The sequence below is a fragment of the Dipteris shenzhenensis genome, chromosome 6, assembly GCF_047967505.1.
Source record: "Dipteris shenzhenensis isolate YYH24624 ecotype China chromosome 6, Dip_SZ_1.0, whole genome shotgun sequence".
In the NCBI taxonomy this organism is placed as follows: Eukaryota; Viridiplantae; Streptophyta; class Polypodiopsida; order Gleicheniales; family Dipteridaceae; genus Dipteris; species Dipteris shenzhenensis.
This window is the reverse complement of record NC_141601.1, coordinates 44998758-45026414: the sequence shown is the minus strand read 5'-3', so window position 1 is coordinate 45026414 and position 27657 is coordinate 44998758. Positions and strand designations below refer to the sequence as shown.

The 27657-nt window shown below is 44.6% G+C and overlaps 1 protein-coding gene across 3 annotated transcripts; it reads left to right on the top strand.

The window, feature by feature from the left end:
* LOC147901224 (rhodanese-like domain-containing protein 14, chloroplastic) lies at window positions 1-27178 on the top strand. Of its 3 annotated transcripts, none has more exons than XM_087376016.1 (6): window positions 1-181; window positions 339-385; window positions 456-548; window positions 627-765; window positions 26156-26252; window positions 26555-27174. In XM_087376016.1, exons 1-6 carry the CDS (start codon window positions 67-69, stop codon window positions 26670-26672), a joined length of 609 nt encoding a protein of 202 aa, XP_087232142.1. In that variant the 5' UTR covers window positions 1-66; the 3' UTR covers window positions 26673-27174. The 3 variants fall into 3 exon arrangements, with proteins under 3 accessions (XP_087232142.1, XP_087232141.1, XP_087232144.1); XM_087376015.1 differs by having other exon boundaries at window positions 3-181; window positions 26150-26252; window positions 26555-27165; XM_087376018.1 differs by lacking the exon at window positions 26156-26252 and having other exon boundaries at window positions 4-181; window positions 26555-27178.
* Window positions 27179-27657: the final 479 nt, after the last annotated feature.

Below are 27657 nucleotides of genomic sequence, written 5' to 3'. Positions count from 1 at the left end.
GGGTCCATGGCACACACATAGGTACATCAACCTCATTCGTAAGTACTTGAGTGCTACTGCCCAGTTATGGCCACTATCTTCAATGGCACCTTCGTTGGCACCCATGCACCTTCCTCACTTCTCTACTTTTGCAGCCATGGCGCCCCAGCTCCTCTCCTCTTCAGAGCTTCCAACTCACCAGGTACACATTCCATCGCCTTATCGTTTGGCGTCCCCCTCTTAAGACATTTCATCAACTCCCAACTGGAATAATGCCACCCATTCGCACCTTTAGAAGATCTGTATGCCTTGTGCCCTGTATGCATCTCACGATGGCTATCACTTGTTCAATCGCACAGCCGAAGAAGATTGGAGGGTGAAGCGACAAACCTTACTCAGGAGCAAGGTAACAAGATAGCACAGAATATAACGGGCTTTGGCTGGGGACATTTTAGTGCTAAGGTGCAAACCTGCAGGTGCGTTCTGTAAATGTACACGAAGCAAGACGATTGCTGCAAGATGAAGGGTATACTTTTCTTGATGTGCGTCCGAAAGCAGATTATTCTGAGGTAAGTAGAGACGCGCATTTGTTCGATCTTCTGGCGTAATTATTTCATTCAACGATTTGAGAATATTCCATCGGACAGGTCCATCCGTCAGGTGCTGTGAATGTGGAGCTTTATAGGTCGATTCAAGAGTGGACAGCATGGGATGTGGCTAGGAGGATAGGATTCGCCTTTTTCGGCATCTTTCAAGGCACTGAAGAGAACCCGAACTTTCTCAATGGTAGTCCCCTATTTCACATATAAGCGAGCATGTCTGCCGGATTTTCAGAGGAAATAGAAGTGCTATCTACAAATGGGTTGAAAAACAATATTAGCCATGATTACTTTTTTTTTTTGTTATTAGTATTAGACGTGGTTAGAGTTGAGGCATCGATGGTTCAAATATTGTGTATGTTCTAATAATATTGCCATTCTAATGAAGGAGGCAGGGGCAAATTGGAAGAAGGGGATAGAATTGGCAGAAGGGAGAGAGAGAAGGGGGGAGGAGGAGTGAGAAGTGAGGAAAGGGGGTATATATATATATATATAGAGAGAGAGAGAGAGAGAGAGAGAAGGTGAGGGGAAGAGAGAGATTGGGAGAGAGTGTAGGCAGCACATAGGAGGAAGGTCGATAGGATTAGATGTCACATCCAAAAAGGGCTGCAAGAGTGGAGGGCTTGGACTTATATAGTCCCCTCCATTATCCCCTCTAACCTTCACTAAAGCACCCCTAAATTAACCACCTTTTTCCCTTCATCAGCCATCCCTTCCCATAAAATTTTGCCCTCAAAATTCATGTACTGGCTGTTGTTACAAGACAGCAACATGATGATCAGTCCGTGAGAAGATAGAGGTAGTCTTTGACAATACTTTCGAGCTGCCATGACTGCTCATCCTTAGGGAGTTCCTTCAATTTGATGAGGTATATATACCTTGTTGTGGAGTACATGATCTCTAAAGCCCACGAAATGTTCAAGCACATAGATATGACCCTCCTCATCCATAGGTGGCAACTCTAGGAGAACATGCACATGCTGTCCCACATGTGGCTTCAACAAAACACATGGAAAACATCATGGATCTTGGAGGTAGGGGGTAGCTCGAATTGATACGCTACCTCTCCGATCTTGCGGATGATCTTGTAAGGACCGTAATACCTATGCGCAAGCTTCATGTTGGTATTACCCTTCAGCAAGGCATAACAGTTCTATGGAGACGCAAATGCAAATAATCTCCCTCTTTGAAAGACAAATACTCCTATGTTCATCCGCATGCTCCTTCTGCTTGGCTTGGGCATCTTGCATATTCTTTTTAGCCAACTGCAGAAGGGCATCCATCTTCTCCAAGTCATACGTGCTTGCTGATTTTTCACAGCCACGTCTGCAATTGAAGAGCGCACGTCCACCTTGCATCCATACATTGCCTCGAATGGGCTCATGTCATCAAATTGGTATTTCTCCCAAGACACAAAGAGGAATCTTTATTGCATTGATGATGGTCAAGAAAGTTGACTTTGGTTAACTAGAATAAGCTTTGTTTTACTTTTGCTTTGCATTAGTAAAAGAGAACTGTGGGGATGCCCACAAGGGGCTAGGATTAGTCCAAGGACTAGGAATGCATGCATTTCGCTAACCTCTAATGGGTTAAAGTGTTGGACCTTGTTAATTCAATCTGTAGAACCTAAGAGAGTGCAAACAGAACCCAAGAGTGGGGAGAGAAGCACAACTAGATCTGGATAGGCAGCAGTATCGAGAAAGAAGAGAGCATTGCATAAATAAAGTGTTAAGGTCCATTGAACTTGATCACGGTGTAAGTGTTAGTGGTATTTCTTTATTATTTAGTTCATCTTGGATCTTTCTAATTAGTATACATCACTTTGCATCTCATACATAGCACATTGCATTTAGTAACTAATAGTTTGAATGCACATTCTCATTTTAGAACCACACTTTAAATTATTAAAGTAATCACACATAACTACACATTCGTGTGGGGGAAGAGTTGGCATGCTTCCTCTCCAAAGATTATAAGACCAAGGAACGTGCCCTTCCTTGGGTAGATTGCATATTACGTTTAGCACATTGCATATTGCATTACACATATAGCACTTTGAATTTTGGGACATACCACTTTGTACTTATTGGACAACCACACATTCATGTCGGGCTAGAGTGGGCATGCTTTGTTGCATTGCAGCAGCTGTCGGCAAGCTCATGCAAATAGTCTTCTTCTCTTCCAAGACCCTTTGGAAGGTAATATTTTAATAGTTTTCTTTGAGCTTTTATATAATTCAAATATCCTCAAAGTTGTCTACGGGCCTTGTCTTTAGCAACATTATGCTTGCACCGGATGGAATTTGCTCTAAGGAGGTCAAGAGAAGAGCAACAAGAATGCGACTTAAATTGGGTAGAGACACAAACAATAGAGAATCAATCACTCAAGAATTGATGAGGCGAAAAGCATTTGTAGTCAAAGCAGGGAAGGGTTTTCAACATAGCCATGAGTTGTAAAAATAATGCGGGATGCTGTTTTCAGGCTAGGAATGAGGCGTAGCAACTGGGACAATATAGCGCCAAAGTCATCTTGATGTAAATGGGCGAAAGTTGGTGTATTTGGCGGTTGTGTGATAGGTGATTGGTAAGATGCACGGCCAATGGTTTTCCTACATCGGAGGAGAGATTGCTTACGATCTCATCCAAAAATTTTCCATATACAAAGGAGGTGACCTGGTTATAGATGTGCACATATTTGCATTTCTTTCACAACAAATATGGGTTGCTTACTTCTTTTTGAGACGCTAACTCGCTCATTTGCTATAAACGCTCGATCTCTTTCTTCCTTTCTTGATGGTATAGAGAGAAAGTGCTTTCAAGGAATTGATGTTTTCAAGCATGATTTGCAAAACAGTGCAAAGCAAAATTTGCATTTAATTCTCAAAAGGGGCCACATAAAATCAGATTTTGAAGCAATGGAACCTATAGAGCTTCTATGCGGGGCTTAAAGCAAATCGAAAGGAGAGGAATCAAGTAGACCGATGGTGCAAAGATAGATTTTGAAAGAATTGAAACTATAGAGCCTCTATATGCAGTTGAAAGCAAATAGAAGAGAGGAACCAACATCGTTCCAATTCGCTGCTTGTTTCTGTCTTCAAACTTTGCTACCCATCCTTGTAAAACTCTCAAGCCCCTCTTACATTCCTTTCTTAGCCCGTTGCAGCTCTTGTCGTACCAACCTTGGGAACTACAGTGGAAAGAAAAATCTTGACGATGTATCTTCTTGGCCTGAATTGGATCATCTTCGGAGCACATCCACTAGAGGATTCCAGTGATTCTTCCCAGCATTCTACGGCACCTAAACAAGTTAAAGATGTCACGTAGATGATAAGAAGAGCATAAGAAGCGATCCAAGAATTGGACCAGACTTGAGACTTTGATGTTGATAAGAATAAGAACTATACTCGATGAGAGATTTAGCAAGAGCACCAGGAGAATGGCGTTATGGGATGCAATCCCTCAGTCTCGGCAAAGAGAATTCTCGTGATGGACAGCAGTGGAAAAAACTTACGGCTGGGTACAAGGAGGTGAGGAAGCTTACAAAAGATAAGGAAGACCATCACGAGCTGCTCTCATAGAAGGGAAAGTGCTTGCTATGGAGTCGAATAGGGCGAAAGATTTGCATAGCAACCATCTGCCCGGTAGGAAAGATTCAGTGAGAGGAGAAGACGCGATAGAAGGGTTTAGATTACATGTTCATTTTGGATTGAAGCAAAAAAGCATGAAGCTTAGAGCTGAAACACTCACTAAAGCTGGGTAAAGGCTTTTTAGGCAGGCTTGCACAAATAGCATGACACGTGGCTGCACCACGGCTCGATATTTCACTTGATAGCACAATGCTGCGTGCCTAAAAAGCAGGTCTCACGAGGCATGGACAAGGGGGCGCCTCTTTAAAAGGAGGGCCTACCAGATAAAAAAGACACCAAAAAGCCTAGAAGAAATTTGCTACTACTACTTGTCAGATGAAGCTATTAGATGCTGTTTTTCATTGTTATCTATGGTGATTATCTGCTGCGAATCGAAGATCCAAGCCGCGTTTCTAACAGCAGTGATTCGTTTTTAGGGTTTCAAAGCTGAATACAAATTCATTTTAGGGTTTTTGGTCCGGTTTCAGTGGTGTCAGAGCATAGGATTTCCACTTTACTTGGCGGAAATGGTCCAAGGCTAGCACGCAGCTGTGAATCAAGGTGAGGTGCACTAATTGTGACCTGATTCTTGCTCAAGAAGGTGGGGTGCTGCTGTTTGTGAACTAATATACATCCCGGAAGGTGAGGCACTCTTGTTTGGAGGCTCGACACTTGGAGCTGAGGTGCATCTTTCAAGAGGCACAGATTCGTCTTGGCCAGACGTCTCTTCTCACTTTATTACCCTATCGCTTGGGCTGTTTTCGTCTCCTCTCTGTGATCTATCAAGTGCGAAAGACATTCATCTTGTCGTCATTCTTGGTGACGTGCTTCCAATCTCTCTTGCTTAGAATTCTTGCAGCACAAAGCACTTGCTTTCTTGAAAAGCATCTGATTCTCCCAAAAAAGGACCCTCTTTTCTCCTAAGCGGCATAACAGAAGCAGTAAAAGCAGCAAAAGGCAATGAAAAGCAGCAAAAAGCACTACTTGCTATTCGTTTTTCTCATCATGGACATGGCCTCTCAGCCCTCACAAGTACAACCACCTAAGCAAGATTGCAAGGTGAAGGGGAGAAGTTCCCAGGATGAGGATTCCTATCGAGATCTATTGGTGGAATTGGCAAAAAAAAAAAAAGAACCACTTCTTAGTGAAAGCTTGTCATTGTTAGTGAAAGCTTGTCATTGGACAAAGTGCTTTAAGAGATTCTATGGGAAATCTAAAGCTAAGTATTTCTTTCATGATTACGAAGTTTGATTTATCTTTATTTAAAGATCTAACCCTTTTGTCTTATTACAAGGAAAGAAGTGTGTTGTTTCCTTGATTGTTTCAGGTTTCAAAAGCCAAGCACACAAGATTGCTTATACATACATATGTGGTCCTAAAGTATTCCTTGGTGGGACAAGCTAGTTATTCCGAGCTATATTTCAGTTTTGGAGGATTCCCAGTTATTGTACACGAGTGATATAGTCTCGATTATGGAACCGGTTTTATGTGAACTATGTGGTCAAGGCTATGGACAATTTGTTTGGTCTCATCAAACTTTTTTATACATAGTGCCAGGACAAAAGATTCTCAAAGTTATTATATCCAGTTTATGGGTTTGAGCAGCTTATGCCAAAGAGGAGAAGTGTGAAAGACTGCATGCATGTCTTTTATGAATTGAAGAGTTTTCCATGACAGATTCAAGATCAGACCCTATTTTAGTCATGCACCTGATTTTATGATCTTCAATTAGGGAATTGAGTTATGATAATTAGTTATGATAATCAGTTATGTTCTTATGAAGGATGAGATGATCAAGTATCCGATCCTTTATGGTGGGATTCCATGTGGTGATTATTGACCTAGTATTTCAGTTTCAAGTTATATTATCTCAGTTCCTGAGGAGTTTCAGTTTTGTTGTTTTCTTGTTATGGAGCATGACATGCTCAAGTACCAGCCCTCAATATGGCAGCATTTTATAGTCATTATTGACCCAGTATTTTCTTTAGGATTCTATTCTTCAGTAGTTTTCATTGGGATTTGTTTGGTACTAGAACACTTATGGTTTCTCCCAAAATGACACAGTTTTACAGTTCATCTATCGGTTATATGTCCTTTTGGAAAGTTTAAGAACCCATCAAGTTTATGTCTAGCCAGCACGGTAAGTGTTTGGTAGGAAGATATTTTATGTATGAGGAAAGCACCAGATCATTGAATAGAATTGCAAATATTCTCCAATGCACAGTTCTTTCCAAACAAACTTCCAAGTTGAGCTTTACAATGCTTGGAAGAGTATCGGTATGGAGTTTATCTCTTCATTCAAAAGATTTGAGTGGAGTCTCAAAGAAAGAGGATATGAAAAGATTCCAAGAAACAGTTTTATTAAGGTTAAGTATCTCTTTTATGTTGATGAAGTTTGCCTAATGAAGATCTAACCCTTGTTTGGAATTACAAGGAGAAAATTGGACCGTTTTCTTGAATATTCCTTTTTATTCGGAAAGATGGAGTTGCAGCCACAAGAAGCCGAGGGGAATACATAGCCCTTGAAAGAAGCAATCATTTTAGAACTATCTCTAGTCTGGGCTTGTGAGAGTCAAAGAAGCAGTCAACTCCAAGTTAAAGTGGCATGGATTTGCCAAGAAACGACATATAAGTGTTGGATGGGAAACTTCTCTGAGTGTATCTACAAACATTATGTTGCTTCTTAGAAACAAAGATGTCAAGAGCTTTGTCATTCCAAGGAAATTGGACCAAGAATATTGATATGATCAAGAATGACACCAGATTGAAAGGACTATTGGAAAGGTCACCTCCTCATCTGTAAGCCCCCATATGAGGAGAGCATGGGGGAGGTGGACTTGGGACCTGAGAGAAGGCCACATGGGCAGCACTATGGCTGCCATGGGGGCAGAGATCAGAGAAAGAAAGAAGAACCTGGAGGAAGGAGCACCTGATACAGTATGTAGAACCACTATAAATGTCGATGGAGAAGCTCGAGAGGAAAGGTCGATGATGAGGCTTCAAATAATGGACCCCAAATGAGGCCAAATGGGGCTATAAAAGGCCATAGAAGGAAGCTGGAAAAACTATCTCCCTTGCCTTTTCTTTGGGGGGTGGGGGGGTGGGGGGTTCCTAAGTCACCTAGGACTGTTAGTATAGCACTAACCTAAGATTGTTAGGGTTGTTAGGACATTGACTTAGGCTAACCTAACCCAACCTTTAATCAGAGTTAGCACTAACCTAACCTAATTCCAAACTAACCAAACCTAACCCAACCTACTAGTCCCCGGTTAAGCTAACCTAGGAAAGCTAAGGTTTGTTGGGCGGGGTGGTGCCGAGGTGAGGAAATTTATGAACATTGGCGGCATTGGCGACACAGGCCACGGGCGTAGCTCCAGTGCCAACGGATTGGGGATGGGAGTGGCTTATTTTGCTTGCGCGTGAGGCCGGTCGAGCAGAGAATCTCAAGACAGAGTAGAATTGATGGGAGCGGCTTATGTTGGTCGAGCAAAGAATCTCAAAGGTGAGGCAGGTCAGAGTAGATCTTAGCACCACTGGTTTGATGGTTTCGTCAGGGTTGACTGGTCGTTGGGCAACTATATTGTTTGGGCCTGCTAATTCGAGTTGGCTAGACGATTCGATGGAGACCCCAGCTGACCTTGATTATTGTTGAGTAGCCTGAGCTTGGTGTGGATCTTGGCATTCATCTTTTGCAGGAACTCTTCATTGGCCAAGCGTGGAGCAGTTGTGTTCATTCATGGAGGGGGGTGAGGGCTGCTCGTTGGGTTCAGCAAATCAACATAGATTGGGCAGTTTGGTTTGGTTGCTCAACTGAACCAAGGGGGACTCTCAGCCATTAGCTGTAGTTGCTGATTGCCAAGGAATTTAGGATTGGCGTTGATAGCTTATGCACCCAAGTGGCTGATCGAGTTCAGGATGAAAGGTGAAGGAGAAGGAGTGAGAAGTGAGGAAAGGGGGTAGAGAGAGAGAGAGAGAGAGAGAGAGAGAGAGAGAGAGTAGGCAGCATGTAGGAGGAAGGAGGAGGCGAGTAGGTAGGAGTAGATGTCACATCCAATAGTTGCTACAAGAGTGAAGGGCTTGGACTTATATAGTCCCTACATTATCCCCTCTGACCCTCACTAAAGCACCCCTAAAATAACCTTTTTTTCCTCTTCATTACAGCCATGGCCATGTGGCTAATTATAATATCGACTTACTGGCAGGATGGCCTTATTACGTGGCCATGATCTTTTTTACCGCGCCCTTTGTTCGTGGACTAAGTGGTATGGGTGATACCAACAAATGATGTTACACAGGCCAATATTTAGTAGTAAAGATATGGACTTGTGTTTTTGTGTAGGACGAGGGTGCATTAGGATGCATCAAAAGGTGGTTAATGAGTCATAGGCTAAGGGTAGAGTTAAAATGGGAGGGCAGGTCTTGGGTTTACTCAAGGGTCATAAATGAAGGAGGATCCCACTTCATGTGTTTATGTGCATTCTTTCTCAATGACTTTAGAGGCATGCATACCCCATCTCTCTCATATTTTGTATGTAACAACAAATCCTCTCGCGAGGTTCTCTATCCCAATTGTTGGACCAATCTAGCATTATCTATTGGAGTGCATTCTCAGTACTGCAATGCAAGGGCAATCCTATGCACTTGAAGAAGGTGCTACTAATTGCCTCCCATATGAATTTGCTTTGGTTGTGAATTTTCCCTTTTTGTTACACTGTTAGAAGCTCTAGTGGGCAGTCTCTAGATAACAGAGCAGGAAAAAATCATGTTTTCATAGCAAGAAATTAAGTTTGAGGCCCTCCTGAGGTGGCTGTGTTGGTTTGAGAAGCAATTGTTTGTAGCGACACATGTAGCAAACAAGGGCAGGATTTGGTGGACTATTTTAAATTAACTTCTCTGAGGCAGTACAGGCTCGAAATTAGAACTAGTCTTGGGGTAGTTAGAGTGTAACAGTGGCAAATGCAACAGTTTCTGCAATAGTGGAACGGTATCGGCACTTCCAAGGTCCTTTACTAGTGGGTGTAGGGGAGTACCTTGAAACCGCAAACTTTGTTTTGCCCAATCTTGCCTTGCATTTTTAATGTTTGAATTATTTTTCATGGCATCCCAAGAAGGGATGGATAGGAAAAATAAAGCAGGTCTACCCTTTCATGGTGAGGGTGTGTTAAATTGATAGGAAATCCTTGAAATTGAGACATACATGGGAACCATGTTTTAATTGAGGAGCGATTTTAAGCAACGTCCTCTTGTCTCTTGAACCGTGTGGCCTAGAGATCCACCTCATCAACCTGAGAGAGATTTGTTTGAGGGATACAGTAGGCCACTTGAATACTGTAGTGAAGGGGGAAGGGGCAGATTTGGAGATGGGGAGAGAATAGCAGAAGGAAGGGAGAAGAGAGGAGAAGGGGAAAGAGAGATGAGGAGAGAGAAGGATGAGGGGATAGAGAGATAGAGAGAGGGAGGAGAGAGAGTGTGAGCGTAGGCAGCAGGTAGAAGGAAGTAGGAGGAAGAGTAGATAGGATTAGATGTCACATCAAAAGGTAACATAGTAGGGGGTGGATGGAGACTTATATAGTCCCTCCACATTTCCCCCCTAAAGGGCCCCTAACTTGGCCTCTTTTTCCCCTTCATTACAGCCATCCCTTCCCATAGAATTGTGCCCTCAAAATTTCATATGCGGGCTGTTAAATAGGTGCAGCAAACAGCAATTAATAATCAGCCTGGTAGGAGATAGGGGTTGTCCTAGACAATGCTCTCTGGCTGCCTTGAGTTCTCATCCTCAGGGAGTTCCTGCCACTTGATAAGATACTCGGTGTAGACTTTGTTTCGGAGTACGTGATCCCTGAAACCCATGATGTGCTCCGGAACATAGAGTATGTGGCCCTCCTCATCCATTGTTGGGGTAAAGGCACATTGCCACCCCTTTATTAAAGATAAGACATCTATGACTGTCTTAAGACAGTCATAGGGTAAAACCTAATCCTAATAAAACTAATGAGTTTGTGGTGTGGCTCATCACTTCACACCCGCACATTTGAGTCTCTCACTCTCTCTCACTCTCCCCCCCTTTGCTCTTCTCCCTGTTTCCTTCCCACTCAACTGGTATCAGAGCCTCTTCTCCCTCTACCCTTGCCTACCCACCCCCCTCGACCTCTACCTAGCCTCTGCAAGGGCCAACGGGCCAGCAGGCGGCAGCGCGGGCCAGCAGGCGACAGCGCGGGCCATCATGCGACAGCGCGGGCAGAGCGCAGGGCGCGGGCATAGCGCAAGGCGCGGGCAGGAGCGCAGCTGCTAGCTGCAGCAGGGCGGCGTCGCGTCGCGCCAGCAGCTGCATAGCAGCTGCTAGCTGCTAGAGCCCTCGGGCTTCGTTCGGGCGTCGCGCAGGTTCGAGCAGGTGTACGGCCGTACGGTCGTCCGTACCGTCGTACGGACTCCGTACGGGCGTCCGTACAGTACAGACGTCGCCGTACTGTCTCTTGGTGACTGCGACAGGGAGGTGTTCCCTTTTATCTGCAGGAAGCAGCGTTAGGCATCTAGGCACGCAGGCCTAGGTGGTATTCGAGGAAGATAAAGAAAATTCCGATTTTCTTCAAGAGCACAGCAGCTACATTTGTACCCTGCACAGGTACACAGGTACAAAAGTACAGCAGGTACATTTTTTTTTGGGGAAGAAGAGAAGGAGAAAGAGCTCTCTGCTCTTCATTCAGGATCATCTTTCAGTTCTCAAAACTGTGTTTTCTTGAAAGTACAGCAAGTACCTTCATTTACCTCGTGCTTGAGGTGAAGAGAACCACAGTGTGTGGTTGATTGCACAGTTATCTGTTTTCGTGAAGGAAATGCCTTGATTTTGCAGAGGACTTTTATGCTTTTATTGGGCTTGAATCTCAGTTTCCGGGTGAGCAGATCATAGGGCTTTTGCCTGGCAGTTGATGCTTTGTATGCCTTGAGGTAGTGTGGTGCCAGAGAGCACACATTTGCCTCGATTTCCGCAGTGTGGAGGTGACATTTTCTTGCAGGTCACATTTCTTGTGCAACACTCAGAGAACCTCAGTTGAGCCACACTTGGCCAGGGCGCATCAAGTTTACTTGGTCCCTAACTGTCCATCGTTGACAGTGCTCAAAAGGTTCCTCATTGAGTGTTTGTACGTTGGGATCTGTGTATGTCTTTTCTACACAGGGCAGTATTTGCATTACACTGTTGGTTGATTTTGTCAGAGAGATTTTCACATTGCATGCTACCTCAGTGTTGAGGTGTTCTTCACTTGGTTCAGGTGTCAGATCAAGGGGCTTTTGCCCAGATTTTGTTTGAGAGCACTTGGGTTACCGACAGAGATCTTCAGATGCATTTTATCCCCTTGGCAGAAGGGTGATTGCTTGGGATTTATCCCATTTTCTGTTGCAGGTTTGTGACAGGCTGAAGTGTCATTTTTTTTTGGTGTATGCCAAGTGGTTTATGCATATTAAATCAGTGCAATACCTCATCTGAGGTGGGAGAAGTGATCAGGACAGCAGTGTTTGTGCTTTGTCAGCTGATTATGCACTGTTAAAGCACTTGTGGAGCAGCTGCAGCATTCTGAAATTATTGTTTGTATGCCTATTTGAGCACGGTACAGTGTTTCAGAAGGTACAGTAACTGGGGGAATTTTCTGTTTTGCTGCAGATTTTCTGACAGTAAAAAAACAGCACTATTGTGAGTGCTCCTGGCTCTTGATAGAGCAGGTTTTTTCTGAGAAATCAGAATTTTATTCAGTCTTTCTTGACTACAGGTACTTTCCTTATCTGATATGGCATCAGGGGGAAGTGAATCATCAATTCTGAACATAAAGAAGTTGGAAGGGGCACACAATTATGCATTATGGGCAGAACAGTGTTTGAATGTGCTTCTGTTAAAGAAGATTTCTAAGCCCATAAGGGTGAAGGGTGTCAAGCCATCTGACATGACAAATGATGACTGGGAAGAGCTTGATTTGTCCGCAAGGGCAGCTATCATGCTCACTATTTCTGATACTCTTGTGTTCAATGTTCAGGCTGAAAAGACCTCTTATGGCCTATGGCAGAGGCTAGAAGAGTTGTATGCCCAAAAGAGCTCAGCCAGTAAGGTTTATTGGTTGAAGAAGCTGGTTGATCTTCGCATGAAGGAAGGTACAGCTATGACCTCACACTTGAGTGAGTTCAATGCCATCTTTACACAGCTTATTGCACAGGGATTGAACCTTGATGAGGAGTTCAAGGCTACTTTCTTGCTGTGTACCCTCCCTGAGAGTTGGGACACTTTCAAGACCACCCTGTCAAATTTGAATGTCACTCTTATGTATGCTGATGTAGAGAGCTCTCTCCTTATGGAGGAGATGAGCAGGAAGAATAATGCGAGCAGCAAGTCTTCAAATGCCTTGCAGGTACAGGATAGAGGCAGGACTCAGCAGAAGGGGAGATCTGCTAGTAAGTCCAAATCCCGCAGTCAGTCCCGTGGCAAAAAGGATATTGAATGCTTTTATTGTGGCAAGAAGGGACGTGTGAAGTCTAAGTGCTTCAAGTTCATACGGGATCAGAAAGCCAAGAAGGCTGAAACAAAGGATGCAGGCAATGGAAGCAAAGGCAAAGGCAAGGCCAAGGCAGATGACTTGGATGCAGTGAATGTTGCAGCAGAGGACAGTGACAGTGACATACATGATGTTTTATGCTCTTCTGTTGTAATAGCACATGCTTTGGTTATTGATGGCCATGACATGCACACCTGGCTCTTGGACTCAGGTGCTTCTTTTCATGTTACTCCTCATAGGGAGTGGTTTACTTCCTACACAGGTACTTATGGAGTTGTTCATCTTGGGAACAACTATGCATGTCAGATTGCAGGGATTGGCAGTATACAGATAGTATTCCCTGATGGACGCATATTTATGCTTGATGGTGTCCGCCATGTGCCGCAAATCAAGAAAAATCTGATTAGCACTGGCTTGTTGGATGACAGTGGTTACCACACCACATTTGGGGATTCCAAATGGGTGATTACTGATGGCCAGGTTGTAGTGGCTGAGGGTTATAAGAGTGATACCTTGTACCCTCTTTATGTTTCCAGTGTGGGTAATCATGTTGTTGCCATAACCGAGCTGCCAAAGATTTCATTGTGGCATAGCCGGTTGGGACACATGTCTGTTAAAGGAATGAAAGAACTGTCACGTTTGGGTTATCTGCCGTCTCTTTCTTTTTCAGATTTGCCTACTTGTGATCATTGCATATTTGGCAAGCATTCTGTGACTCCTCATAAGAGGAGAACTCCCCAGAATAGAGCACCGCTTGATCTAGTGCACACTGATCTGTGTGAGATGCCACAGTTATCACTAGGGGGTGCAAAATATTTTATTACTTTCATTGATGATGCCACACGCAAAGTGTGGGTCTATTTCTTGAAGCATAAGGGCGATGCCTTAGATGCTTTCAAGAAGTTTGTCGCTCAGGTTGAGAATCGGACAGGTCGTAGGCTGAAATGCCTCAGATCCGATAATGGGGGTGAGTATGTGTCACATGCTTTTGTGCAGTTTTGCGAAGCTAAGGGCATCAAACAGGAACTCACAGCCCCTCATAATGCATCTCAAAATGGTGCAAGTGAGCGGATGAATCAAACTATTCAAGAGAAGGTTCGATGTATGTTGTCTTATGCTGCATTACCCCATGGCTTTTGGGCAGAAGCCGTGCAAACAGCAGTTCACATTATTAACAGGTCGCCAAACAAGGCTTTGGAGTTGAAAGTGCCAGAGGAGGTGTGGTCTGGCAAGCCACCTTCATATAAGCACTTACGTGTATTTGGTTGCGAGTGCTTTGTTCATGTACGCAAAGAACTGCGCACCAAACTGGATCGAAAGTCTATCAGATGCATCTTTATGGGTTATGGTGACGAAGGTGAAATGGGGTACAGGTTATGGGATCCCGTTAAACGGAAGATTATACGCAGCAATGATGTCATCTTTAAAGAGGATAGTGTACACAAGGAACCCGTGCAACCTGTGGAATACAGGAGGGTTATTTATGATGATGTTGGACAGCAAAGAATGCCCATTTATATGCAGCAGCAGGCTGCTGCAGATAACCCTGTTCAAGAGGGTATACAGGCTGAAAATCAGCCAGATAATTTTGCCAATGATGCACCACTGGATATGCCAGCAGATGGGGCTGTAGAACAGCCAGATATGGTGGTACAGCCACCCGTCATGCATGACGAACAGGCTGGACAGCAGCCTAATCTGGAACATTTTGTTAGGAGGAGCACCCGTGTACAACGGCCTCCTGCCAGGTTTGTTCCAGGAGCCAATAATGTGGCTGATTATATCATGCTGACAGATTGAGCCTTCCAGCTTCAAGGAAGCTATGGGAAGAACAGAGAAAAAGAAGTGGGAGAAAGCCATGCAGTCAGAAATGGACTCCCTACTTCAAAATGATACATGGGACTTGGTGCAGCTACTTGCAGGCATAAAGGTTTTGCCATGCAAGTGGGTTTACAAAGTCAAAGTGGATTCAAATGCTTTACCGCGGTATAAGGCCAGATTGGTTGCCAAGGGATTTAGGCAGGAGAAGGGCATTGACTTTTGATGAGATCTTTTCCCCTGTAGTCAAGATGACTACTTTGAGAGCAGTGTTAGCTCTTGTTGCTCATGACGACATGGATTTATGTCAGATGGATGTGAAGACAGCTTTTCTTCACGGAGATCTCCATGATGAGATCTATATGAGTCAGCCAGAGGGATATGCTGTTAAAGGGAAAGAGCAGCTTGTGTGTAAGCTCAAGAGGAGCTTGTATGGACTCAAGCAGGCGCCAAGAGAATGGTACAAGAAGTTTGATGCCTTCATGCAGTCCCAAGGGTATCATAGGTGTGAGACCGATCATTGCTTGTACACCAAACGGGCAAAGGATGGCAGTTTGATGCTACTCATTCTATATGTGGATGACATGCTTATTGCCAGTAAATCTCAGCATGAGATTAGTGCTTTGAAGAAACAACTGCATAAGTCTTTTGACATGAAAGACTTGGGTGATGCAAATCATATTCTTGGCATGCGGATTACTCGTGACAGGTCCAAGGGACTTTTGTTTCTGTCACAGAAGGAGTACATTGACAAAGTACTGCAGCGGTTTAAAATGGAGGGGGGGAAGTCTATTAGTACCCCGTTGCCTCCACATTTAAAACTCAGCAGTAAGGACAGCCCCAGATCAGATGATGATAAGGCTGAAATGGCCAAGGTTCCGTATGCATCTGCAGTTGGTTCTTTGATGTATGCCATGGTTGCCACTCGTCCGGATATTGCTTTTGCGGTGGGAGTCATCAGCAGGTATATGGCAAATCCAGGCAAGAGGCACTGGGAAGCAGTGAAAGGTGTCTTGAGGTATCTCAAGGGTACCAAAGACTTGTGCATATGCTATGGTAGGCAAGATGCATTGGTGCATGGTTTTACAGATTGAGACTATGCAGGGAATGCAGATAACCGGAAGTCTACTACCGGTTATATTTTCACATTTGCAGGAGGTGCTATATCATGGGTGTCTCGGTTGCAGAAATGCGTTGCACTGTCAACTACTGAAGCTGAATATGTTGCAGCCACTGAGGCTTGCAAGGAAGCAATATGGCTTACTCGGCTGGTGGGAGATTTGGGCATTACAGGAGATATGCCAGTCTTGCATTGTGATAGTCAGAGTGCTATCATGTTGGCAAAGAATCCGGTCTTTCATCAGAAGACCAAGCACATAGATGTGAAATATCATTTGATCAGGGAGGTACTGGAAGACAAGCAACTTGAGCTTGTGAAGGTGCATACTGGTGATAATCCTGCAGATTTGCTCACTAAGAGCTTGCCTACAGAGCAGTTTGCGCATTGCCGCCACATCATGGGATTAGGATGAGACCATTCTTATTTTATGGTCTTGTATACAGTAACTGTATATTGCTGTAATTTTTATTCTTTTCTCCCCTTTAGGCACATTGGCCTTTAGGTGGGAGGTTGTTGGGGTAAAGGCACATTGCCACCCCTTTATTAAAGATAGGACACCTATGACTGTCTTAAGACAGTCATAGGGTAAAACCTAATCCTAATAAAACTAATGAGTTTGTGGTGTGGCTCATCACTTCACACCCGCACATTTGAGTCTCTCACTCTCTCTCACTCTCTCCCCTCTTGCTCTTCTTCCCCCTTCAGTGTCTTGGATCAGGTCTGGCATGAAGCACTCAGTGGACTGCAGCAGGACCCTATGAAAGGTGCGCTGACATCAGCATGTGTACGGAGCAGGGTACAAAGCTGTACGGATCTGTACGGGCTGCTGCAGGGCAGTGTACGGAAGAGGTACGGCCAGGACAAGGCGCCGGCAAAGGGCTGCAACAAGGTGCAGTATAGTGGGTGTCTATGGGCAGGTCTATGGCTTGCAAGCAGGGCTGGCAGGTGGCAGGACAGCAGCAAAGGAGCTGGACCCTGCATGGAACAAAGGGCCAGCAAAGGGCCCTTACATAGGGCTGGTTGGGCTGAGCAAACCAGGTCGGTTGGGCCAGCCAACCTAGTCTGTCCAGTCGGCCCAGTCAGGGCAGACTGGTCGGTATTTTTGGTCAGGCCTCAGGGCCTATAAAAGGAGAGGCTTCAGGCCTCATTTCTCATCCAGCCTAGCAGCACTTTAGGGAGCAGGAAGGAGCAGGAGAGCAGCAGCAGTTGGGCCTATGACCAGGAGGTGAACTGTGCTGAGGTGCTGCAGACTTAGCTCAGGGAGAGGCTGAACCTAGACTGTCTTCTAGGGCAGAAGGTTGCTGAGATCAACATCACTTGGAGCAGCACAAGTACCAGCAGAAAGGAGCAGCAGGGAGCTTGCCTTAGGCCTCATCATTGGAGGTAAAGGGAGCACACAGGAGCTGCAGACTTAGCAAAGAGTGCTGCCCACCTAGGCTGGTGCAAAGACAGCAAGGTGTTGTGATCTGGACGGAAAGTCTACAGAAGCTCGAGGTGGAGCACGCGGACTTGAGTCTAGAGATAGCCAGCAGATAGGAGGAGGACTTTGTGGTGAGATTAGAGGACCACACCATTGGTGGGACTTTGGATCTGTCTCTTTTGTATTGTGTCCATAGTTGTGGACTGAAATATATATTTTGGTGGTTTCTCTATCTGGTTGGTTCATTGTCTATTGATGAGTTTGCACACCTATTGTATGCACATAAGTAAAGAAGTCTGTGATTCCACACCCACACTGCACACTGTGTGAGCTCCTGGGCATTACTATAAGTCTTCCGCTGCGTGTACCCTCTGTTGGGTCTTTTCTAACACTTCTAGCATAACTTATCACAAGGGGCACCCCCGAATGCAGCATGTTTATATGTATGTACACCATATGTAAACAAACATACTGCAAATGTATATATGTATGTATATAGATGTGTGTGTGTGCACGTGCGTGCGCGTGCCTTTTTTTGATGTTGTAACTACTTGTCCCCTCTTTTTGGGGGGACAGTTTCATAGTTTCTTATAATATAATACAAATGTCTTTCACAGCTCCTTGTAATATAATACGAATGGCTTTCACAAAAAAAATGTGTGTGTGTGTGTGTGTGTCTGTCACAGATGTCTTATTAGTACCCCGTTGCCTCCACATTTAAAACTCAGCAGTAAGGACAGCCCCAGATCAGATGATATTAAGGCTGAAATGGCCAAGGTTCCGTATGCATCTGCAGTTGGTTCTTTGATGTATGCCATGGTTGCCACTCGTCCGGATATTGCTTTTGCGGTGGGAGTCATCAGCAGGTATATGGCAAATCCAGGCAAGCGGCACTGGGAAGCAGTGAAAGGTGTCTTGAGGTATCTCAAGGGTACCAAAGACTTGTGCATATGCTATGGTAGGCAGGATGCATTGGTGCATGGTTTTACAGATTCAGACTATGCAGGGAATGTAGATAACCGGAAATCTACTACCGGTTATATTTTCACATTTGCAGGAGGTGCTATATCATGGGTGTCTCGGTTGCAGAAATGCGTTGCACTGTCAACCACTGAAGCTGAATATGTTGCAGCCACTGAGGCTGGCAAGGAAGCAATATGGCTTACTCGGCTGGTGGGAGATTCGGGCATTACAGGAGATATGCCAGTCTTGCATTGTGATAGTCAGAGTGCTATCATGTTAGCAAAGAATCCAGTCTTTCATCAAAAGACCAAGCACATAGATGTGAAATATCATTTCATCAGGGAGGTACTGGAAGACAAGCGACTTGAGCTTGTGAAAGTGCATACTGATGATAATCCTGCAGATTTGCTCACTAAGAGCTTGCCTACAGAGCGGTTTGCACATTGCCGCCACATCATGGGATTAGGATGAGACCACTCTTATTTTATGGTCTTGTATACAGTAACTGTATATTGCTGTAATTTTTATTCTTTTCTCCCCTTTAGGCATATTGGCCTTTAGGTGGGAGGTTGTTGGGGTAAAGGCACATTGCCACCCCTTTATTAAAGATATGACACCTATGACTGTCTTAAGACAGTCATAGGGGAAAAAACCTAATCCTAATAAAACCTATGAGTTTGTGGTGTGGCTCATCAGTTCACACCCGCATCTTGAGTGTCTCTCCTCTCTCTCACCCTCTCCCTCTTGTACTTCTCCCTCTTTACTTCACCTTCAACTGGTATCAGAGCCTCACTTCCTCCCTACCTCTCCCTCTACCCCCTCGGGACTTGTGCCCTTTTGGCATTGCGCAAGCAGCTAGGGCTGCAGCACGGGACAGCAACGTGGGGTGGCGAGGGTGTATCGCGGGCAATAGCGCGGGCTGCAGCGGATCTGCAAGCAGGGCAAGGCGGCGCCGAACAGCAACAGTAGCTGCAACAGCAGCTGCAACCTGCTACAGCTGCGAGCAGGGCAAGGCGGCGCGCACGTACGCGCAAGCAGCGCGGGCAGACAGGCAGCGCATGCGTGGGCGCTGCGCGCAGGCAGCAGCTGGTGATCACGCCATTTCCGTACAGTCGTGTACGGACGTACGGTCGTCCGTACAACTGTACGGACAGCTGTCGACCGTACCGTATGGATCTCCGTACGGACTGAGGCAAGGGCTGCGTTAGGAACTTCTGCGTCAGGGAGCTTCATCAGAGATTTGCATCGAAAATTTCTTTTTTTCTCTTCTTGGATCTGTACCCTGCACAGGTACAGCAGGTACTTTGGTACCCTGCACTAGTACAAAGGTACAGAAAGTACAGCAGGTACATTTTTTTTTGGGAAGAGGAAAGGAGAGAGAGCACTTTGCTCTTCATTTAGGATCTTTTTCAGTTCTCAAAACTGTGTTTTGAAAGTACAGCAAGTACCTTCGTGTCCCTCGTGCTTGAGGTGACTAGTACCACAGTGTGTGGTTGATTGCACAGTTATCTTGTTTCGGGAAGGTAATGCCTTGATTTTGCAGAGGGCTTTTATGCTTTTGCTGAGTGCAAATCTCAGCTTTTGGGTGACATTTTCAAAGGGCTTTTGCGTGGAAGCTTATGCAGTGTATGCCTTGAGGCAGTGTGGAGCCAGGGAGCCCACATTAGTCTTGTTTCCGCAGTGTACTCAGTGACATTTCTTGCAGGTCACATTTTGTGTACGACACCTTTTGAAAATCTCAGTTGAGCCACGCTTGGCCAGGGCGCATCGAGTTTACTCGGTCCCTAACTGTCCATTGTTGACAGTGCTCAAAAGATTTTCTCTTCAGTGTCTGTACGTTGGGATCTGTGTTGTTATTGTGTACACAGGGCTGTTTATGCATTGCATTGTCAGGTGAAAGTGCCAGGAGAGCGCTACATTTTGTATGCTACCTCAGTGTTGAGGTATTCTTCACTTGGTACAGGTGTCAAATCAAGGGGCTTTTGCCCAGATTTTGCTTGAGAGCACTTGGGTTACTGTCAGAGACCTTCAGATGCCTTTTATCCCCTTGGCAGAAGGGTGATTGCTTGGGATTTGTCCCATTTTCTGTTGCAGGTTTGTGACAGGCTGAAGAGTCTGGAGCTTCTTTTTTTTCAGTGAACAAAACAGTGTATGACAAGTGGTTTATGCATATAAAATCAGTGCAATACCTCATCTGAGGTGGGAGAAGTGATCAGGACAGCAGTGTTTTGTGCTTTGTCAGCTGATGATGCACTGTTAAAGCACTTGTGGAACAGCTGCAGCATTATGAAATTACTGTTTTATGCCTATTTGAGCTCGGTACAGTGTGTCAGAAGGTACAGTAACTGGAGGGAAATTTACTGTTTTGCTGCAGATTCTTTTGACAGTAAAAAACAGCACTATTGTGAGTGCTTCTGGCTCTTGATAGAGCAGGTTTTTCTGAGAAATCAGAATTTTATTCAGTCTTTTTTGACTTACAGGGAGTCAGGTACTTTCCTTATCTGATATGGCATCAGGGGGAAGTGAATCATCAATTCTGAACATAAAGAAGTTGGAAGGGGCACACAATTATGCATTATGGGCAGAACAGTGTTTGAATGTACTTTTGCTTAAGAAGATTTCTAAGCCCATAAGGGTGAAGGGTGTCAAGCCATCTGGGATGTCAGATATGAGTGGGAGGAGCTACATCTGTCCGCGAGGGCTGCTATCATGCTTACTCTCAGTGATTCTCTTGTGTACAATGTTCAGGCTGAAAAGACCTCTTATGGTGTATGGCAGAGGCTAGCAGAGTTGTATGCCCAAAAGAGTACAGCCAGTAAGGTGTATTGGTTGAAGAAGCTGGTTGATCTTCGCATGAAGGAAGGTACAGCTATGACCTCACACTTGAGTGAGTTCAATGCCATCTTTACACAGCTGATTGCACAGGGGTTGAACCTTGATGAGGAGTTCAAGGCTACTTTCTTGTTGTGTACCCTTCCTGAGAGTTGGGACACTTTCAAGACCACCTTGTCTAATTCGAATGTCACTCTTATATATGCTGATGTAGAGAGCTCTCTCCTCATGGAGGAGATGAGTAGGAAGAATAATGCGGGCAGCAAGTCTTCAAATGCTTTGCAGGTACAGGAAAGAGGCAGGACTCAGCAGAAGGGGAGATCTGCTAGTAAGTCCAAATCCCGCAGTCAGTCCCGTGGTAAAAAGGATATTGAATGCTTTTATTGTGGCAAGAAGGGACATGTGAAGTCTAAGTGCTTCAAGTTTATACGGGATCAGAAAGCCAAGAAGGCTGAAGCAAAGGATGCAGGCAGTGGAAGCAAAGGCAAAGGCAAGGCCAAGGTAGATGACTTGGATGCAGTGAATGTTGCAGCAAAGGACAGTGACAGTGACAGACATGAGGTATTATGTTCTTCTGCTGTAATTGCACACACATTGGTTATTGATGGCCATGACATGCACACCTGGCTCTTGGATTCAGGTGCTTCTTTTCATGTTACTCCTCATAAGGAGTGGTTTACTTCTTACACAGGTACTCATGGAGTTGTTCACCTTGGGAACAACTATGCATGTCAGATTGCAGGGATTGGCAGTATACAGATAGTATTCCCTGATGGACGGTCATTTATGCTTGATGGTGTTCGCCATGTGCCGCAAATCAAGAAAAATCTGATTAGCACTGGCTTGTTGGATGACAGTGGTTACCACACCACATTTGGGGATTCCAAATGGGTGATTACTGATGGCCAGGTTGTAGTGGCTGAGGGTTATAAGAGTGATACCTTGTACCCTCTTTATGTTTCCAGTGTAGGTAATCATGTTGTTGCCATAACCGAGCTGCCAAAGATTTCATTGTGGCATAGCCGGTTGGGACACTGTCCGTTAAAGGAATGCAAGAACTATCACGTTTGGGTTATCTGCCGTCTCTTTCTTTTTCAGATTTGCCTACTTGTGATCATTGCATATTTGGCAAGCATTCTGTGACTCCTCATAAGAGGAGAACTCCCCGGAATAGAGCACCGCTTGATCTAGTGCACACTGATTTGTGTGAGATGCCACGGTTGTCACTAGGGGGTGCAAAGTATTTTATTACTTTTATTGATGATGCCACACGTAAAGTGTGGGTCTATTTCTTGAAGCATAAAAGCGATGCCTTAGATGCTTTCAAGAAGTTTGTCGCTCAGGTTGAGAATCGGACAGGTCGCAGGCTGAAATGCCTCAGATCCGATAATGGGGGTGAGTATGTGTCACATGCTTTTGTGCAGTTTTGCGAAGCTAAGGGCATCAAACAGGAACTCACAGCCCCTCATAATGCATCTCAAAATGGTGTAAGTGAGCGGATGAATCGAACTATTCAGGAGAAGGTTCGATGTATGTTGTCTTATGCTGCATTGCCCCATGGCTTTTGGGCAGAAGCCGTGCAAACAGCAGTTCACATTATTAACAGGTCGCCAAACAAGGCTTTGGAGTTGAAAGTGCCAGAGGAGGTGTGGTCTGGCAAGCCACCCTCATACAAGCACTTACGTGTGTTTGGTTGCGAGTGCTTTGCTCATGTACGCAAAGAACTGCGCACCAAACTGGAGCCAAAGTCTCTCAGATGCATCTTCATGGGTTATGGTGACGAAGGTGAAATGGGGTACAGGTTATGGGATCCCGTTAAACGGAAGATTATACGCAGCAATGATGTCATCTTTAAAGAGGATAGTGTACACAAGGAACCCGTGCAACCTGTGGAATACAGGAGGGTTATTTATGATGATGTTGGACAGCAAAGAATGCCCATTTATATGCAGCAGCAGGCTGCTGCAGATAACCCTGTTCAAGAGGGTATACAGGCTGGAAATCAGCCAGATAATTTTGCCAATGATGCACCACTGGATATGCCAGCAGATGGGGTTGTAGAACAGCCAGATATGGTGGTACAGCCACCCGTCATGCATGACGAACAGCCACCCGTCATGCATGACGAACAGGCTGGACAGCAGCCTAATCCGGAACATTTTGTTAGGAGGAGCACCCGTGTACAACGGCCTCCTGCCAGGTTTGTTCCAGGAGCCAATAATGTGGCTGATTTTATCACGCTGACAGATTGTGGTGAGCCTTCCAGCTTCAAGGAAGCTATGGGAAGAACAGAGAAAAGGAAGTGGGAGAAAGCCATGCAGTCAGAAATGGACTCCTTCAAAATGATACATGGCACTTGGTGTAGCTACCTGCAGGCAGAAAGGTTTTGCCATGCAAGTGGGTTTACAAAGTCAAAGTGGATTCAAATGCTTTACCGAGGTATAAGGCCAGATTGGTTGCCAAGGGATTTAAGCAGGAGAAGGGCATTGACTTTGATGAGATCTCTTCCCCTGTCGCCAAGATGACTACTTTGAGAGCAGTGTTAGCTCTTGTTGCTCATGAGGACATGGATTTATGTCAGATGGATGTGAAGACTGCTTTTCTTCACGGAGATCTCCATGATGAGATCTACATGAGTCAGCCAGAGGGATATGCTGTTAAAGGGAAAGAGCAGCTTGTGTGTAAGCTCAAAAGGAGCTTGTATGGACTCAAGCAGGCACCAAGAGAATGGTACAAGAAGTTTGATGCCTTAATGCAGTCCCAAGGGTATCATAGGTGTGAGACCAATCATTGCTTGTACACCAAACGGGCAAAGGATGGCAGTTTGATGCTACTCATTCTATATGTGGATGACATGCTGATTGCCAGCAAATCTCAGCAGGAGATTAGTGCTTTGAAGAAACAACTGCATAAGTCTTTTGATATGAAAGACTTGGGTGATGCAAACCATATTCTTGGCATGCGGATTACTCGTGACAGGTCCAAGGGACTTTTGTTCGATCATTGCTTGTACACCAAACGGGCAAAGGATGGCAGTTTGATGCTACTCATTCTATATGTGGATGACATGCTGATTGCCAGCAAATATCAGCAGGAGATTAGTGCTTTGAAGAAACAACTGCATAAGTCTTTTGATATGAAAGACTTGGGTGATGCAAACCATATTCTTGGCATGCGGATTACTCGTGACAGGTCCAAGGGACTTTTGTTTCTGTCACAAAAGGAGTACATTGACAAAGTACTGCAGAGGTTTAAAATGGAGGGGGGGAAGTCTATTAGTACCCCGTTGCCTCCACATTTAAAACTCAGCAGTAAGGACAGCCCCAGATCAGATGATGATAAGGCTGAAATGGCCAAGGTTCCGTATGCATCTGCAGTTGGTTCTTTGATGTATGCCATGGTTGCCACTCGTCCGGATATTGCTTTTGCGGTGGGAGTCATCAGCAGGTATATGGCAAATCCAGGCAAGCGGCACTGGGAAGCAGTGAAAGGTGTCTTGAGGTATCTCAAGGGTACCAAAGACTTGTGCATATGCTATGGTAGGCAGGATGCATTGGTGCATGGTTTTACAGATTCAGACTATGCAGGGAATGCAGATAACCGGAAATCTACTACCGGTTATATTTTCACATTTGCAGGAGGTGCTATATCATGGGTGTCTCGGTTGCAGAAATGCGTTGCACTGTCAACCACTGAAGCTGAATATGTTGCAGCCAGTGAGGCTTGCAAGGAAGCAATATGGCTTACTCGGCTGGTGGGAGATTTGGGCATTACAGGAGATATGCCAGTCTTGCATTGTAATAGTCAGAGTGCTATCATGTTAGCAAAGAATCCAGTCTTTCATCAAAAGACCAAGCACATAGATGTGAAATATCATTTCATCAGGGAGGTACTGGAAGACAAGCGACTTGAGCTTTTGAAAGTGCATACTGATGATAATCCTGCAGATTTGCTCACTAAGAGCTTGCCTACAGAGCGGTTTGCACATTGCCGCCACATCATGGGATTAGGATGAGACCACTCTTATTTTATGGTCTTGTATACAGTAACTGTATATTGCTGTAATTTTTATTCTTTTCTCCCCTTTAGGCATATTGGCCTTTAGGTGGGAGGTTGTTGGGGTAAATGCACATTGCCACCCCTTTATTAAAGATATGACACCTATGACTGTCTTAAGACAGTCATAGGGGGAAAAACCTAATCCTAATAAAACCTATGAGTTTGTGGTGTGGCTCATCAGTTCACACCCGCATCTTGAGTGTCTCTCCTCTCTCTCACCCTCTCCCTCTTGTACTTCTCCCTCTTTACTTCACCTTCATGTCTGGCTCCAAGGGAATCCTTGTTCCATCTTTTCTGGCATTGCCTTGAGACTCATGGCTTTCTCGCTTTTTTTGAGCAATGTCTCCGAGCTCGATTCCCTCCTGCTTGCTTTAGCAAAGCTCTTTTGGATCTTTGGGATTTACCCAGACCGGAGGCAAAAGTTCGACGTTTTTTTAATTTGGGCTCGTTATTGGGACTCTGGACTCTGTGGAAAGACAGAAACCATAGTGTCTTTGGAGATTCTACTTTTTCCAAGATTCACTACTTCCGGATGTCACTCAGGCAATCTTTCTATGATTGCCTCTCAGTTTGCTAGATAGATTACTTTGTTTACTTGTCTTATAATGGAATCTTCTGACATTGTAATTGCATGTCCCCTCTTTGGGGACTGCTTCTTGTAATATACGCATACATGGATTTCACAAAAGTGTGTGTGTGTGTTAGATAGATCCATATATGGATCCATTCATACATCCACCCATGCATGCTTGGTTGGTGGTTGTATGTATGTGGGCGTGCGTGCACACATAGAGTATGTGTGGGCATGTGCGAGTTTGTCACATGCTAAGAGATGGTCGAACTGAGCGCTATACAAGCACCATACAAGCTCAACGCAATACATGCACAAGCTGCTAAGTGAGGCATTTCTTGAGAGGCAGATGGTCTAACTAAACATTATGCTTGTCCCCCCCCCCCTCCCCCCTTTTTTTCTTTCTCCATGCCAGCATTGTAATGGTCACAGTCTGCACCAAAAAACTGAAATATTTCACCTCCTGCAGATTTTTTCCTTGCTCCTTTGTGTCACCTGCTGTGTGGCTAAATTCTGGTTTCCTGCAAAATTCCACTCTGCAATTTCAAGTATGTTGGGAATGTGAAAGTGTACTTTTCATTATCATTTTTGGCTCTGCAACAGTCCCTTGAGTTTATCTTCTGCAGATGTAGGATCAAAGCTTACTAAAGAGTCACAAATAATTGTTGGTTGTGCTATGGGTGGAACCCTGAAGTCAACACAAAGCCTTATTGAAGGCAAGGAATCGAGGTAGAACATCTTCTAGTAAATCTTTTTGTGCTCAAAAGATAGCCCCCCTCAAAGAGAAGTTATGACTGGAGTCCAAGTTAATTTCAGCTTGGTGTTCCTGTTTTTGTGTAATTACGTTCCAAGGCTTCTGCAGGGTTCAGTTTTCACTTTGGATCCTTCTAGGTTCTGGTGGTGAGATGGGGAAGATGAGCTCGTTTTCTTAAATAAGAAGCATCTAGTGGAACATTGGGTAGACTGACGCAAATAACCTTCGATTACAATTTTTTTGTTCTGTCAAAATATTCTTGTATCATTGGTTGCAGGTCACTGATTGCTGCGTACCTGTTGATTCTGGATGGGTATACAAAAGTATGTCATTTAGAAGGCGGGGTTGAGGCATGGTATAGGGAGGGTCTTCCTGTGGAGTCAGAACCAGAGTAACAGTAATTGCAGGGATACAAGGGTGTGGGATGGCACTCAAAAGGCTGCCCTTGCTTCAAGTCGTCATGAACATTGTCAGAGATTTAGAGCGGCTGTGCACAGTATTCTTTAGAATTAGAGCCTTTTGGTCGTCCGAGTCTGGCAAAATCACCAGGTGGGGTTCGTATCCTTATGAATGCAAGAAATCAAGGTTAAACATTTGCTTCCATGGGCAAGATGCAGATGCTTTGGCTCGTGGCTTGCAGGTAGAAGCATGATAAGGTGGGCCACTCTTTATGCTAGTCAATATTGTACAAGCGTCTTTTTCTTCATATGGCATTATTTTAGTTCTTACTACACGGTTCTTGTTGAATCTTCATAGGAATATTGGAGAGCGCATAATAGCTACTACTAGTAACACCTAATAGCTAACAGCACGTCTGATAGCTATTGCTAACAGTTATGTCCGGAACACAACTTTTGGTACCACCTTATCTTGCATCTATATCTTGCATGCTAATATTATAGTTTTCTTTTGAGTTTCCAGAGTGTCGATAGAAACTCAATACAAAGACCTTTGTATAAGGTATGTGGGTGTGTGGATTTGTATGCGTGCGAGCATATGTTTATATTATAGTCTACACCCATTGTTGGGTGTTGATGACGTCAGTGGGGATGCCATAGTAGCTATGCGTGATGAAGTCCATGGTTTTCAACATTATGATTGACTATCATGAGATTGAAACTGCACACTGTGTTGTGGTTTTAAAGGATGAATTTGGGTATGTTCCTCGATTCATCTAGATATGTATGCATCAGGTTTCCTTGCATCAAATTTCTTGTTAAGGATCTTATTGCCCCAATTGAGATTTACTCCTAACATTTTGTTACTAGGTTGCATCTTCATATTCTCTCTACTTTTAAGAAACAAGGTGGGAATCTCACTAAGGTCCTACCTTTTGGAATATTATAGTAGGTATAAGTGTAAAGTACTAGATAAATATTT

Excerpts from the sequence above, each read along its gene's own strand:
- LOC147901224 (XM_087376015.1), top strand. The coding sequence starts at position 67 with ATGGCCACTATCTTCAATGGCACCTTCGTTGGCACCCATGCACCTTCC. Across the intron at positions 549-626 it reads CGAAAGCAGATTATTCTGAG|GTCCATCCGTCAGGTGCTGT; the intron begins GTAAGTAGAGAC and ends TCCATCGGACAG. Across the intron at positions 766-26,149 it reads GAACCCGAACTTTCTCAATG|ATGTAGGATCAAAGCTTACT; the intron begins GTAGTCCCCTAT and ends TATCTTCTGCAG.